Here is a 16,743-nt window from a genome sequence, read left to right as displayed (position 1 = left end):
CATTTTATTAAAAGTTAGCAAAAAGAACTGTTACCTTGCAAGGATGAGGATCAACACCATAAGTTTCCAAAGAATTTGCTTTAAGAAGCAAGTTAAATTCAGCAACAGCTGGGCTCTGACCTCTGAAATTACAAAAGAAAAAGCTGTTTGACAGCAACAAAAAATAGGAGAAAAATACTTTTTGACTGGAGAGTTTAAATGCCTAAAAACAGAGGGAGGTAAAGTTTTTACTGACATTCAAACTATTTCAACCATTTTTTTTGTAATAAAATGGTAGAAAACTTCTCACATCTTTTCTTCTGCTGAATTGTACAGTGCCTGATGCTTTCAGGTAAATTCTGTTTAATTTTTATGAATCCTGAGATAACAACAAAATTATCTAATATTCTGCAAGTATTTCTTGTCTTCTTGATATACCCTCATGTCAGCCTGAATATGAAATAAACCTCAGCATCTTTTTTCCACAAACTCTTGCTCACCATCTCATTTAAAAGGATTGTGCAGATTAACAAACATTCCTTCCAGTGCAGGGTATAAACACAGCAATCATATTACACTGCCTACTCAGATGTATGCCTAATTATAGCAGTGCCTGCTACCAACATGATAGCTCAGAATTTGTCAGCATTTCCATTTATACACCTCTATTTTTAGGTTGTCTATAATCAACAGCAAATATACACTAAAGCCTGAAAGATGGCATGAAGACCTGGGGTCTGGAGTAACTTTTATCTGATTTTTGGTAACTACCTACATTACAATAAGCTCTAACACAGATTTACAATGCCTCTCTGTTTCAAGTATTACTTAATTTCTGTATCTGTATTACTAGAGTACATGATTTTGATAGATAATACAATTTTTTGATATTGACCAGTGCCTAGGACCTTTAGAAAGCCGAACCTCATAAATACTTTACATGCAAATTTAAAAAAATAAATAAATAAAAAAGCCATAAACAAATTTTCAAGGAGCATAGCAATAGTCATACTTTATTCTACCCCTTTTTTGTTGTGAGCTCAGCTTTACACTGTGATCAATTGTACATAGGAATTGACATTTAATAGTTCACTATGTATTGTTGCAACATAATTGCCCTGAAAGCCTGTCATTCCCCATCATGTAGAAACCAACAAGTATTGACATACGATATCCAGTATTTGGTCAAAAGTTCAGTTTAACAATTAAAGCAACATCTAGCATGCCTGTGGACATCAAATCCTATTTTGAACATGACAGGATAATGACCTGTGGTAATGTAAGTGTCAATAACCATTTCTGTTGCAAAGTTTTAAAATTGCTCATATTTACTTCACTGTTTATCATCTCCTAGTCAACCCCGCAATATTTCTTGGGCTTCTTCAGTATTTATCTGACACTACACAACCTTCACTTTATTTCAGACCACATTTTTGTGGATGTTTTTCATCTAAATTTAAAAAATATATATTAGAGAAGAAGTGACCTTCTTTCTCTTTCCTGTTTTGGTCTCTTTCTCACCACTTCCAGTGGGGAAGAGCATGTATTAAGGGGAGCACCAAAAAACTACAAATGTATATTTATACAGCTAATATTTAAGGAGAAAGCAGCACGAAAGCAGCATTCAAACAAAAATGCTTACTTTTCCACTCAGATTTTTGGTAGCTCTACTAAGCTTTTACTTAATTTTAAATACTACTGAATCACAACTTCATGTGTCTTTACAACTGTGAGACCATAAATGACCTCTAAAAAGGCAACAAGTTTATTTCATGTACAGCATTTGACAGAAGTAATTGACTAGTTTAGACCTAAATTACTTTAAAATGGTTATGTTGCATAGTGAAAAGTCAAACAAGCAGTTTGAATGCTTATTAGATGTTAGGCCTTACAAAAACAAAGCTTTATAAAATGCATTTTTTTATCCACTTCTGTTTGTTTGTACAAAGGAGAGTCAATCTTCTGGTTACAATGGACCAAAAAGTGACAAGTAGTTTGCAACAATATGGTTTGGAGAGTTGGTATATTCAAATGAGGAAAAAAAACCCTCAACTTGCCAATACTATTGAAGAGACATTAAAATAAGTATTATCAGGCTCCTCTCCCCCACACCCTCTGCAACTATGATGATTTTACATTCCTCGAGTGAAACAAACTGTGTAATTTTGGGGAAAAAAAAGCAGAAGACATGGGCAAATTTGATCTTATCCGACTACAGACTAATCAAATGGCTAGAGTGCAAAGCCTTAAAAGAACATCACAAAGCACAAGAGTCAAGGACAATATCAAATGAAAAAAATCCTCATTCATCCCTTATGAAAGGATTAGCATTTAAGCCTTGATAATATGCTTTTCATGTGTAACTTAGTAATGAAATTTTTCTTACTAAATAAAAATATAACTGTAACAAATCCTACCAGCAAAGTCAGCGGTTTTTTATCAGTCACTGATCTAATATTAGATATGCCTTTGATTTGCTTTGTTAAAAAGCCCGTAAGCCTTCTATATGCAACAAACAGCCTTACACAAGAATTTATATTTATGCAAGTATTTTACAGTCGAAAAACAGGGAATATTTAGCAAACACATATTTGTTTTTTTGGAACCCAGTACTCTCAGGAAACTCAAGTGTCTGAATTTACTGTTCTTGACCTTATTTTTCAGTATGAATTCAGCACTAAGGGAAAGATATGCTCTCTTTCTATATATTGCAGGCAGTACAACACCATCCTGCTGCATGGCAAAGGTACTGAACATGGCCAAAACCAGGAAGAACTCCTCAGAAAATTTTCTGCATATCATACAAATGCTAAAGGGGGGATTATTTGTGAAATTAGAGCTCCACAACCATTAGCTATGAATTAATGATTCAACCTAAGAGTCAATCAATCAATCCAAAAGTTCCTAATAAAATTTTAATGAAACAAATACTTCAATAGAACACTGAGAAGTATGCAAAACACTCTGTTTTAACTTGAGGCTCATGAGAAGTATGCATTAGAGGATGTAAAAGCTCTCTTTATTCCCCACAGGGTCCCAACTTTGAAGCACTTCAAAGGCAAGGAAGCTCAACAGGGAATAACTTCCAGGGTGTGTCAAAGTGATGGTCTACTTGCTTCACTCACTGCCAAAACCAAATCATTCCAGAAGTTTCTCCCCTTCATACCTTTCCTTTGAAGTATGTATCTGTTACATACTGAAGTCATAAATCTTAGTACAAGTTAAGGATGAAACAGCATGGGATTGAGAATTAACTCCTTTTGACAAAGAAGACCATGTAGAAAAAACAGCAAAGGAAAAACATTTTCAATGCTGTTCTCATCCTCTTGGTTCCTGAGTGCCACTATTGAGGTCATTTGATTTGTCTTCTCTGATTCTCTTACTGACTTATAAAGTGCTGTGAGATACTACTTTTAAAAAAACAATAACAATTACAGTCCACCCTTTTGCCTCATCTCTATGTCAAGAAAAGGTACTTGCTGCAGAATACAATAGCAATACTTTACTAGAGTATGTACTATCTATGTTTAACTTCTGGACATTTGCAGTTTCTAAAGGTGTATTAATGTCCTTTAATAAAAGAATAAATAAATACGTACATAATGATCTGGCCTCTAGAGACATTGCATATTCATATCCATGCGAACCAGGGACATCAGTCGTAATGCTATAAACAACATAGGTTCAGTCTCCATCAACCTCTCTTTGCCCTATCCTGCAATCATGGACATATTTCACTGTGATTGCAGGAGAGACAACAGTAACAACTTCAAAAATTATGTCCTCCTATTAAATATTCTTGCTGTTCTATCCCAGAGTTTCTAGAGGCCATCTCCCAGCAGAACTGAGCTATCTGGGGTTCCTTTTAACCTAAAATAATGCTAAAACTCTGCCAAAGAGTCAGCACATTTAGCTGCACTGCACACTGAGCACACAACTGCTTACTACACAAGCAAGTTTTTGCTGTTGCATCTTTAAATCTCTTTATATGTATCTGAGACTCCAGTTGTTATAAAATTATAGCACTAATGGTCTTCATCAGATCTTACTTTAAGCTCAGAATATTTTGGCAGATAGTGGAGACGTTTTTATATAAAGTCTTTTTGCTGTATTTTTAGTCACAATAATGGTGCTATGTAGCATTGAAATAAAATTATGATTGCTAATGTTTTAGTTGTAGTGGAAAAAACGACACAGTGGTGGTGATAATTTCAAGGAAGAGAACTAAATTAAGATTCTGGTAAAGGAAATTGCATTGTAGTCTGTGGTTCAGTTTATTAGAATTGTAAGGCCAGACTCAGCATGTTGCCCAAACAGCAGTGCAGATCCCCAGGAACTGCCCAGCCTGGTACTGGCAGAGGAAAGCCTTTAAAAGGGTCTGTATATGGAAACATTATCATCTAGGAAGTAAATGAATTGCTGAAAATTGCTGAAACATACTAAACTTAGAAAGCTGCAGAACACTTAAATATCAATTTTAACTTTTACTGTAAAGTTGTTTTTTCTCTCAGACAGACAGAATCTGAGTAAAACCCAAATAACCACTTTAAAACAATAATCAAACTCTTTTACTGAGTCTATTAAATGCTTTTGGGTTTAATTTTACAGCATGCATGCTGTGATGATATGTGCAAATTACATAACTTCCTAACCAGAACATTTCAAATTACTTGTGCGCCTTCAGAGATTAGACTGAGATGGTATCTCTAAAGTCTGTGTTCAGACATTTGTATTTCAGCTTTACTTCATAAATTGATGCAGTGACACAAGCAGCTTTACATGTATTCAAAGACAGAATACATTTACAGAAGAGATGCAGCTTTAATTTACCTAATATTAATTTAAAATGTATTCCCATGATACAGAGATATCTAGCAATCTTTCTGGTTTTATTATCACAGTAGATTAATATGTCTGGTCCAAACACACCTGGCCCATAATGCCTTCTCCAAACAAAGAAGAGGTGAGAAGGGAGGAGGGGAGCAAAAGAAATATTTCCTTCCAACTTATGAAGAAATCCTTACATTTTAAAATTTCACACAGGCATTTGAAGATATCAGTGTGTTAAGCATGCAGAACCATCACAAGACAGGCAAAAATAATGATATTTGCAGATCATGATTATGACCACTCTTTCCAGGGAACAAAGAAGTAAAAAACGTAGTGTATGCAGAAGTTCACATACACACAAGAAAAATCTCTCCTAAAGCCAAAAAACTATCAATGTTTCCATAAATTTTACAATCTTTTCAGGTCAAACAGATTATCCTTTCTACTGAATACTTCTTGGAATTATATAAAAAGAAAATTCCCATGTATTGATATATCTTTCCAGTTTTTCAAAGAAGAATGGGAGTCTTTAGTCTGTGAAGTTCCTTTCTCTAGATTACTAGATTACTGCTAGATTATTGTAGATTACTGCTACAACTGTCTCTTCCATTAAATTTCCACTCAGAGAAAACTGTGCGTCATCATAAAGCTTCTGGAAATACTTTCTGTACCATGCAAACATTAATGGAATAAAACTACATCTTACTCTTACTATTTTCTAATTAGTGATACCAGACTTACAAGAACAGTTCCTTAATTTGAATTGGTCTTAAGCACATTTCTGTCAGAAGAAATATGGTTCAGAAGAAAAAAGCTCTGAGGAAACCAGCACACATGTAATCCTTCAGGGAAGGGACTATGTAACTACTTTCCAACCATCTCTGCGATTCATCCAGATCACAACTGATACAAATTCTGGAGTGAAAACACTGGGAAAATGTAGCAGAACAGAAACAAATTCTTCATCTATTACACCACCACACACAATGATGTTTTAATACTTAGAGACTTGGTTATTTTTGAAGCAGTGATAGTTGCCAACATATAGCCTGATAAATAAATCTAAATGACTACACTGGAAAACTCTGAGACAGCATGGGATACCAAAGCTGAAATGAAGAGGACATTGGACTCAGCCCTCCAAAGTCCTCAGTATATTTTGTATGAACAGGAACTGAAAATGCTTTGGGCCCTGAGGCCTGGAAGGCACTTATCCCTACAGTAGCCCAAGCCCTGTTCTTTTCCAGGCATTCCCCTCAGCTCCACATAAACCTTAACAGATCTTTGATCCCAAGAAAAGTGGGTTCTTTTGTAATGTAAAAGTTGCTCTCTTTTGTAACATGACTTGCAAGTTTTGGAGCATACTGTCTGTCCTTTCAATTGAATTCCCTCCGTGTATACAAGGCTGTTAGATATCAATGTGACTAGGGTAGTACTAGAAGCTAAATATAAAGTGTACGTGAGTGGGCCACCAGCACCATGCATAAATCCATATAATATGTACTTTTAACTGTAAGAAGCACTTAAATGAAATAAATCCACCTTATTCTGCACCAGCTAAATCATAATTTAGTTTTAGTTGTTTTTAATGTATTCAACATATGCTGAATTTCAATATATTCATCATGCAAGAAGTTGTTTAATCTTGAATGAAATTATATTAACACCCACAAAGAAAAGCATTTTTAGCAACCATTGCCAAGTCTTCTAGGACAGCCTCCCAGATTGTACTCAGGCAGTAATATTTGTAGTTATGCTTGTCAGTGGCTCCACTGACAGCTGCACAAGAGCTGGAGAGCCACATCAGTGGAGACCAGGATATCCTGTGCTCCTGCTGGTACCAGTGTAAAAGCCATATGAGAGCTGATGGGATGGCTAAGGGAACACAGTAAGAGTCAAAGCAGCACAGGAAACTGAAACTGCTTAAATCCTCACTGAGTAGCTACAAAGTAGATGATGCAGCAAAGGAAAAAAATGTTATATGCCTGTCAAAACAAATTTAAACAACATTTCTCATTTAGCTTGGATCAAAGACAAGCATTAATTTTCTACTTTGGTTTTCAAGAAAATACTCCCTTTAATATTACACTTTAAATGGTTTTTGAGATAGTTATTATCAGAAAATGGCAGTGATTTCACATCCTCACAGGAAAATTTTCTCCTCCCAAAAGACAGTCTTTCACATATGACTTCTGCAAAACATTTGATACACAGAGCAGACACAACAGCCAATTCAGTAACACTCAGGTATCTTAAGACTGTATCCACATTGGCCATCCAAGGGAAAAAAAATAACTTGTATTTACCTATATGAGGTCAGCATTGAAAAGAGGCATTTGAACAGGTCATGTAACTTCGAAAAAATAAATATTTGTGAGGGGCTTTCAGATAAATTCAAAGCTTTTTACACAACACTTGCATAAATACATGATGAAATATTTCATATCAGAACTAAAAATGAAATATTCATTTTCAGATGGGATGGAAAAAGGGTGTGATTTTCAACCAGCGAGTTCTTTTTAAAAAAGGAAAGAACAAACAAACAAACACCCCCCAGCCCTCCTCCCACCCCCCCCCCCCAAAAAAAAAAACCCAAACAGAAGAAACAACCCTACCAAAACATTAGTCCTATAAATATAAATTCCCTTGTTAGGGATGTATGGCAGTATTTCCCTCAGAAATCTCCGTATTTTCTGGTACCTAGCCTCTGGGGGGGTCTGTCTGAAAGGTATCTTTCCAAAACTTGGGAATTTTTTCAGAGTAAGAAACTCTGTTAAAGTACTTAAGACCTGATACTGAGTTCATTAGAAGGTATTTTTGTCTTCTGTCTTTTTTCTTGTTCTGTACCTCCCCCTTCCTTAATGAGGGAAGAATAATTAATTAAAATTCACTAGACAATCACAACTCAACAAACCTGCCATCAATTTCTGTCACATTTATATTTTTGCAATTATGTGCAACAGAAAGTCACATAATGGATTACATTTTGCTAAAATCCAGTGATGTTCTCATAGCCAAAACCAATAAGACACAACGATACATCTGCTTTAAGTAATTAAAAAAGGCTTCTAAATAACACCCAATTAAACACTAGATGCTGTCACAGTACCCTACTCCTGCTTTGGACACACTCCCCTCTTGATCTTCACGTTCCTTTCTAAAGCTAAATTCTTCCACCATCCTGTAGGACAGAAGAAAAGATGGGACCAATGAGTAGGCCTTAAAGATGCTGACACGGGATTCGAAGAAGAATTGGCCACTTCCAAGCCCCAGGGCTTTGGTGATATGGGAGCCTACCCCTAGAGAGAGAGGTCTTCTTCTTTGTTTACACATGTGAAAAAACAATCTGGCTTACAGAGCTGAAACTCAGAGGTAACAATTCTGAAGACAGATGAATGACAGCTGGATTAAAAAGGCTCTCAGTCTCATCTGTTCTTCTCACTTATTACCTGTCAGCTAACATGTCACTCCAGTATCTTGTGAGAAAAGACCTAAGGAACCCCTTGCAACTTTAAAAATTCTCACTGAGCAGCACAATATTGTTATCAGAAAATTTGACTTGCTGGAGAACACATTGAAACACATGTGCTCATCAATGCCATAGAGAACCTGTTTTTTCCTATCAGTTTTTTCCAACAAGATGTACCAAAATCTTGTCATCTAGCACTGGAACCCTCCCTATATAGTTGTCATTCATATGTCAGATATGTTTTATTAATTTGTACTGCTAGAATAGAGATCCCTGGAATTAAATATCCAGAAAAAGGTAAAACTTCTCTGTGACTGGTAAATGTCTGATGTAAAAAAAATGTTAGAGGATGATCAATTTGGGGAAGACAAAGAGCTGCAGTGGGAAATTACCAAATAGAAGCCACCCAGACAACTCTGAAACTACCATTGTTCTCTGAAAACAGACAAATAGGTAATGCACACCAGATGCCTTACCTATATACCAGATAAGCCAAGAAAACAGAAAAGAAAGATGGCAGTTCTTGAAGGCTGCAAAGAGCTACAAGCCACTGAGCCTAAAATTCGTCACCTACAAATTGGTAAAATATAGAATAGAAAGCAAATTAAGGAACATATAAGTGGAATATATGAGAAGAATTCTGCTATAAATCATAGTTATGCCTCAAACACCTCCTGGGTTTTTTTTGAAGGAACCAGCAGATCCACAAGCAAAAAATGTCAGCCTGATACCATCCGACTTCCAAAAGACAATAATGAATGGTGGCCCTTGACAAGACTACTGAAGAAATTCAGGAACATCCTCATGTGCTGAGCAGCCACTGATGGGAGGTAATTCAAGACCTGGGGAATCCAAGAGGGATCTGTATGAAAGTTTGTAACATTTACTGTCATGGTATCAGACAGATTACACCAACAGGAAAGGGGATTTAAAAGATGAGCTAAAAATGTATCTGGTTATTCATAACAGGAGAACTAGATGATTACATTCACAAAGGATGTGCAAAATTATACATACATGAAAAAGCAAACCAACACAAAAAAATACATCTCTCCCAGTGTTATAAAATATAAACCCCACCAGTACTGGCCTATCAGCTTTCCTTCTCTTCTAACTTTAAGTAATGCAGAAGCCTGTTCTTGAATGACTGAATTTATCAGACTTTTCAATTGCACCCTGGCTTAACTGATGAAATATCTTGGCTTTTAAAGGTTGAATTTATCCTTTGGAAATCTGTAGACAGTTTACGGAAAAATACTGACATTAAAAGAAATTATTCTTATTTTAAAATGTAGTTCCTATGGGTCTGTGTATAGTGCAGGCTGGACTGCTTTAAAAAATGTTAGATATAAACCGTTTAAGACATTTCACTGAAAGAAATACAAAGAAGGTATATAGGTCTCAGGAGGGGAAAAAGAAAAAGATACATTAATAATGGCAAACTTATTGTCATGAGTGTTGCATTTTACTTGAAAAACATATTTTATAGGCTTTTGGAAATAAAAAGTGTTTTAAGCTTTAACTCTCCTGGAAAGGAATTTTTCTCCTCTTTTTGCATATATTGAAATATGAAAACAAAACACAGGGTAAACAAGTACAAAGGGCCCTGTAATCTTTCAACAAAAACTTTCCAATTACTTTATGTAATTAATCATCTGATTTTCTGCACATTCTATGCCTTTCCCCGTGTTCTGAGGACTATCCTCAACTAAGCAAGATGCCGAGGGCCTAAAAATCTCACTCGACACTCTGCATGCCATTCACCAACAGCCCTGAAGAGGGTATAGTTGCACAGCTCACTGCTCCTTCTCTCCTGAAACTCATTTCACTTCAAAACCAAAAGATTGACTGATTGTTTTCTCCTTTGCTTTTTGTTACAGTATTAAAAGTTTAGGGCAGAAAAAAGAGCATGAAGAGTGTTCTGGATCTCACCTCCTTAGTCTTCCAAGGAAGTTACTCACTCATATATATTTCTGTGCAATTCACTACTATGTTAACCACCTACAGATGAAATAACCTAATTATAGCTTCAATCAGGTCAATATCTATCAAAAATTTTAGAACTGCACTACAGACAGAAACTTCTGAGCAAAAAACATGTGCTCTCTAAATGAAAGATGTTATTCCACTAATCAACTAGAACAGCTCTGATCATGGGAGCTGTTCCCACCAACCAGACCTACATTTCAAGCAAATGAAGTCTAAATTACCAGCAGTCATGCAGGAATCAACTATGATTAATGAAAGTTAACAGGCAAAGAAAACCCCCTAAGCTGAAACCACATTTTCAAATACAGCCTATCAGACAGCATATTGGTAGAGCTTCTATTATAATTCATGGAACAAACCCTTTTAAGTTAAAATGTGCTACTTGGAAACAGATAAAAGTATTTCTTAGCTGTCTCTTTACCAAACAGCATTATAAATTACCTGAATTCATTTTTATGCATTTCAGCTATTTTCTTCTCAAGCTTTTGTGACTGCTTGGGAAAAATCTTAAAGTCGCTGATGTAATTCTCTGGGTGTTCATCAGGATCATAATCACCAAGTTCAGCTGAACAGATCCAAAACACAAACAAAGCAGAAAAATTGAATTGCAACATTAATTAATGGGGAAAGAAGGAAATAAATGCAGCGTAATTCAAGGTACTTTCACGCTCCCTAAGAATCCAGCATCTCTCAAGAAATGTTTCTTTGAGGAATTTATAATTAACTGAAATAACAAAATCCTTATAACTGTCACTTTAATCAATGAGTTTCAAGAGAAGTTCAATGCCTTATTAACTACAGCATTAATTAGCAGTAGTAAACTATTTTCTGTGGCAGAAAAATGCTCTGTGAAACAGAAACATCAGCACTGTTCCCCTCCGAGTATCTATTATTCTGGTACCAGACAGAACTAAAATAATGCACTCCTGATTCTTCCCTTTTTCACATGATTTATCCTCACTGGACTGGTTCTAATTCTGTTCTAGCAGAGAAACACAGGCCACAATGTTGATCAAGCCATCAGGCAGAACTTGATTTCTCTTCTAAAGATGTGTCACTTAGGTACCCAAACCTCACATTTGGTGTTCTAATTTTCTGAATGAGCCTCATTTAATAAGGCCTGGACTCAGTTTTGGTTTGGAAACACTGCCTTGTAATGCATTAAGAACTTTGTTCACCTTAAGGAAGAATAAAGGAAACTTTCACACATATGGTTTCCCTAATCAGACACACCGATGATTATTCCTTTCTGTACAATTCAAGACATATCTATCTGAATTTGGTCCTAAGGAAATGATGGAGAGGAAAAAAACAATAAAAATAGGGAAAATAAAACAAAATTTCTTTCCCCTTGAATTACATCTTCTATTTTTGCCAGAGATTCCATCATCACACAGGTCTTCTTTAATATAAGAAAGGACACCGAATGACACTTTTTCCTGCTTAATTCAAATGGAATAGGCTACTTTCCCATTCAGGATTCAGAATGGAGTTTTTCTTTTTTGGTAAGTGGAATCTAACATTGATGTCATACTTCTTCACTAAAATGCTAAGATAACTGCTTTGGTTTAATTTCTTTTAAGCTCCACCTCATTGGCTAACAGGCTGAAGTGCTTACTTCACAGTGCATGTCAATACAGGGGAACAGTACAGCAACAACAACAACAAGTTATTGCTAGCTGTAGTTATACAAGTTTTGCACTGCTGCTTTGATAGAACAAACATATGACTGAAGTATTTAAAGAAACCTGCTGGTCGTACTTACCTTGGACAATACAGGCACCCAGGTAGGCAGCATCAGAAAAGGAACACAGCAAACGGCCATGGAAAATGTCCCTTTTTATTTGTAGATATAAGAGGTATCTGAAATAAAATTTTAAAGATGAAGAAACAACATGCTATCTTTTTGTAACAGATTTAAAGTATCGGCATGAAACCAGATGTGCAACTATTTTGGATCTTCCTTTTTATTTTAATTGGCACGAAAAAGAGGCAAAACACAACCACATGGAAAAAACAGAGGTAAATAGATCTCCTTTCAATAATGGTGGAATAATAAGAGCAAAAAATTTTAAAAAAAGCAAAAAAACACTAAGAAATGTTATAGAATGTGCTTTATTTAAAATATACAGCTATTATAATGCTGAATAATAATGTGAAATAAATTATGGCAATGTAAGCTTGTTTGAGCACCCCTGTTCTCATTATATACAGGTTTACACCAGGCAATCTTTCTCTTCCTGTAGGCAAAATAACACACTGACCAACAGTGGAGATTTTTTTCTCTATTTTGTGGTTTGTTTTTTTTTTTTATCTGTAAAGGATCCTAGATGAAGTTTGAAGGCAGAAATAACTTCATGAGGTCTAAAATGCCACAGGCATAGGGCACCTGCCTGGGGTGGTCACCTCTCCCATTCACGTGTTTCTCTAAAGAAATGGTGAGAAGAAAACAAAAGGTTCCTTCTACCTATCCTCTGCCTTCTACCACAGAGGATCTCTAAGCTTTAATAGCAACTGGAATGGCACAGCTTCAACCACTTTTTCTTCTGCTTTCTCCCCTGCAGAACAGCCTCCCATAGATGGAACAACCCACCTGCACAGCAAGTCACTCACAGCTTCTTTCCCAGCACCAGGCAGGTTTCAGCCACACCATTTAGCCACTTCACTCCTCTGGGAAAATAAACTATTTAAACATTGCTTCAAATAGACAAAATCTAGCATCTAGAGGGTTCTGTCAAGACTCAGTGGCTTCTGCAGACCATCAGAACATTCCTTGACACTGACAGTCCTCTCTAAACTTGAGCAATATACAGCATAGACAATAAAAAGGTGGTTTATGACTAATACCACTGTCAGATATATTTTGTCCAAGTTACCTGCTTCTGTTACCTGCTCATATCATGAGCTTCTGCATCAAGAGCAAGTCTGGAAATACTATTTGAAGGGCAAGAGAAACTTTTCTCCTTTCCTTGGATTTTTACTGAACCTAGTAAATGGGATAGTTACCAATGAGAAAAGTAATTTTCTCTCATTGTAAACACATCCCTTCACATTACAAGATCTACAGAATCTTTGCATTTCAGGGCTTTTTTTTTATATATATATATTTTGCAGCACCTTATTTCCCCTCTGTAATCCATGTCCAGTAACAGCTCCTAAATTCACTTCCATATGTTTGTACTGCTAGTCTGTAGGTAGATCCCAGAGGAACTACCTGTAGTAGTGTGCACCAAAGGCCTCAGTGAGATGAAGTAAAAATTCTTAATCTGCAATGACAGTGTACCAGAAAAGGTTCATTGTATTGATGTAAATACCATATATAACTTGGGCAATTGAGCACTGCCTATGCAGAAAATTTTGGTAAGATTTTCCAGGGTGAAAAAAATAGGATACCATTCTCCAGAGTGACCATTAGCTTGAGGCCAGTGTTCAGCTGTAAGCAGTGCCAAAAAAACCCACCCAAGATTTCAGAAAATGGTTTGTTAGCCAAGCTGTGAGGTCAACATATCGTGTGTCATTTCTAAGCAAATGGTTTGTTGCTGACCACAATCAAAGATCCTCAGTGTCATTTGCCAATAAAACCAAGCTGTGTGTGGGTCTGTCAACATAGCTGGAGGGAAATGATGCCATCCAGAGGGACCTTAACAGGCTTGAGAGGTGCATCTGTGGAAAGCTCATGAAGTTCAACAATGCCAGCTGTAAGGTCTTGCACATGGGTCAGGGCAATCCAAAGCACAAGTACAGGCCAGATGGAGAATGAACTGAGAGCACCCCTGAAGAGAAGGACTTGAGGATGTTGGTGGATGAAAAGCTCAGCATGACCCAAGAGTGTGCAAACACAGCCCAGAAAGCAAGCCTTATGTTGGGCTGCATCAGAAGAGGTGTGAGCAGCAAGTCAAAGGAGGGGATTCTGCCCCTCTGCTCTGCTCTGGTGAGATCCCATCTGGAGTACTGTATCCAGCTCTGGGGTCTGCAATAAAAGAAAGAGTTGGATTTGTTGGAACAAATCCAGAGTAGAGCCACCAAATTGATCAGAGGGCCAGAGCACCTGTCCTAAAAAGATAGACTGACATCTCCAAAGCAAGAAGAGCAGCCTGGAACAGGACTAATACTTTAGAATTCTTTCAAATGAAGAAGATAAATGTATTTTCAGTTGAAGGGAATTTCTGCACATTTTGCCGAAGGCTCACTAAACTTCAGACACTTCCTGTAATACTTATGCCCCAAGTCAGAAAAAACTTATGAATGTACACCTGACTCCTAAATTCACTAAGGTGTTTTGTATGTACTTAAAACCGTATACACTTCCAGAAAAAATTTGCAAAATCAGATCTGATTTTGCTTCTTCGTGTGTCCTTTCACCATAGCTGCTTTTTCCAAGCCCTGGCATATCTTTATAACCTGATTTACAGCCCCCTAAGTATTCAAGCTTAACAAGAAGCTAGTAAACTTATGCTTCAGTGCTTGTACTCACATTTGTCTCTCATTGGAATAACCTCATTTCCATCTATTAGCTGATTGCAATACAGATGACTCAACTTCAGGTCAGCCAAGCCTTTCCTGCCATGAAGATTAAGGGTCGGCAATATCTATTCTTGTTTTTAAGCAAGCATCATGACCCCAGAGACCATGTTGCTAGCTGCTTAACAGACTATTTATCTATTTTAAGATGTTCAGTGAGGCAAGAAAGCTTTCCCACAGCCAAACTTTGTAATTTGGCCACACAGTGTTTTTTTATTTGGTTCAAGTCACTTTACTCAGTTTATTCCCATAGCAAATGTATCTCCTCCCAGTGTTGTTGCAGTCTTTCCAGCTGACAGATATGGTCATCTCCAGAGATCCAGCAATTCATCAAAAATTGTTATCTTAGCATGGTATCTGACTTCGACTCACTACTCTTTTATATGGTACTGTGTGTACTCAGGTACAGAGTGGCAGACGGCAAATGAATGTGTATACAATATTCCTGGATTTGGGTGCCCTTCTACCAAGAAAAATTTTTGAGTTCTTTATGCATATTATTCAGAATACCAACTTTGCATTTTTTCTTTTACAGTAGATATCAAGTACACTGCAGGAGCACCTGTTTTCTGCCAAAGCATATGAATCTCCAGTAAACACTAACTACTACATACAAGTATGTAATATCACAAATAAGAGAACATATTTTCTATAAAAAAAAGGTTGAAAAGAGAAAAAAAAAAAAAAGAAATAAAAAAGAAAAAAAAAAAAAAAAGAGAGATAAAAAGGCTGAACATGAGCCAGCAATGTTTCCAGGTGGCCAAAAAGACGTTGGGGGTTAGATTTCCTTTCTTTTGTTCCTTCTTACCTATAGAATTTTTCCCAGAAGTTACTAAGAAACACTAACCACTTATGGCTTATGGGTACTTAACAAACAAAAGTGGCCAAGCTCAAGAGAGTAAGGCATCTGGTGACACTTCACCCTTTGGGAGTTTCTCTATAAGGGACAGAGATAAAATGAGAACTGGACATGTGAAGTGGCGGGGGCAGCAGCTAGTCTCACTCTCCCACTCGGCTGCTATTTTGGGGAAAGGATTTCCCTGCTGCCACCAGAGCCCAGCACGGTCCTGCTGTCTTCTGCCGTGGGGATCCTGAGCTCGTACCTCTCTGCCCTACTGGAAGCCGGGCTGCTGCTGTCCTGCTCCCGCTATTTCTTCAGAGCTGCTCCGAGCTTTCGCTGCACGGTAGCCCCGCACCTCCTGCTTGCCGAGACTCCAGATATCCCGCGAAACATCCCGCGGCTCCAGACACAGCTCCGGAACTTCTGATACAGCTTGCTATCACCCCGGGATTTTTGCTCATTCCCACCAGCCTGTCTTGCTGCTCCCTAGAGTCCTGCGGGGGCACCAGGACCGGCTGTCCCAGAGGGGCTTGTGAAGTGAAGCCTCTCTCCCGTCCCTTCCCGTCCGGGCCGAGCCGCCATCACCGCGTGTGGGCCCAGCCCGCGCCACAGCGCCCCCTGCCGGCGCGGCGGAATCCCCGCCCCGCCCGGCGGCAGCAGCAGCGCCCCCTGGCGGCCGTGCCCGGAACTGCAGCGAGGGGAGAGCGGCCCGGAGGGGTCACTGGGGCCTGCTCTGTTCGGTGTGAGTGCCAGAGCTGCTGCTGTCTGCTTTATTGTACACACCAGTAAAGAACTGACATTCCTACCCCCATATCTTCACCTGACAGCCCCTTAATTTCATAATTATAATAATTCGGAGGGAAGGGGTTTACATTTTCCATTCCAAGGGAGTCTTCTGCCTTCCTTAGCAGACACCCGTCCTACAAACCAAGACAGACGGCCAGTGGCATCCTTGTCTTTATCAAGAGCAGCCTGTCCAGAGGGACTAGGGAAGTCATTCTCCCTCTGTACTCGCACAGGTGAAGCTACACCTCCAGTTTTGTGTCAAGTTTTGGGGCCCTCAGTTCAAGAAGGACCAGGAAAAGGTGCTGAAGTGAGTCCAGAGAAGGACAAA

At 37.9% G+C, this 16,743-nt stretch overlaps 1 protein-coding gene across 2 annotated transcripts in view; it reads right to left on the bottom strand.

The window, feature by feature from the left end:
• The window catches only part of FRMD3 (FERM domain containing 3), a 138,936-nt gene that overhangs the window by 26,793 nt on the left and 95,400 nt on the right, over positions 1-16,743 (bottom strand). For both annotated transcript variants that reach the window (XM_088054113.1, XM_005522637.2), the window contains exons 5-7: positions 12,033-12,130; positions 10,709-10,832; positions 35-122 (exon numbers count right to left, since the gene is read on the bottom strand). In XM_088054113.1, coding sequence (XP_087910239.1) covers positions 35-122; positions 10,709-10,832; positions 12,033-12,130 — 310 coding nt within the window. The remainder of the gene's footprint in view (positions 1-34; positions 123-10,708; positions 10,833-12,032; positions 12,131-16,743) is intronic.

The sequence above is a fragment of the Pseudopodoces humilis genome, chromosome 4 (genome assembly GCF_049639895.1).
Source record: "Pseudopodoces humilis isolate 2021_Gansu_Grassland_sample_001 chromosome 4, ASM4963989v1, whole genome shotgun sequence".
Taxonomy (NCBI): domain Eukaryota; kingdom Metazoa; phylum Chordata; class Aves; order Passeriformes; family Paridae; genus Pseudopodoces; species Pseudopodoces humilis.
This window is presented reverse-complemented; position numbering and strand designations above follow the sequence as displayed.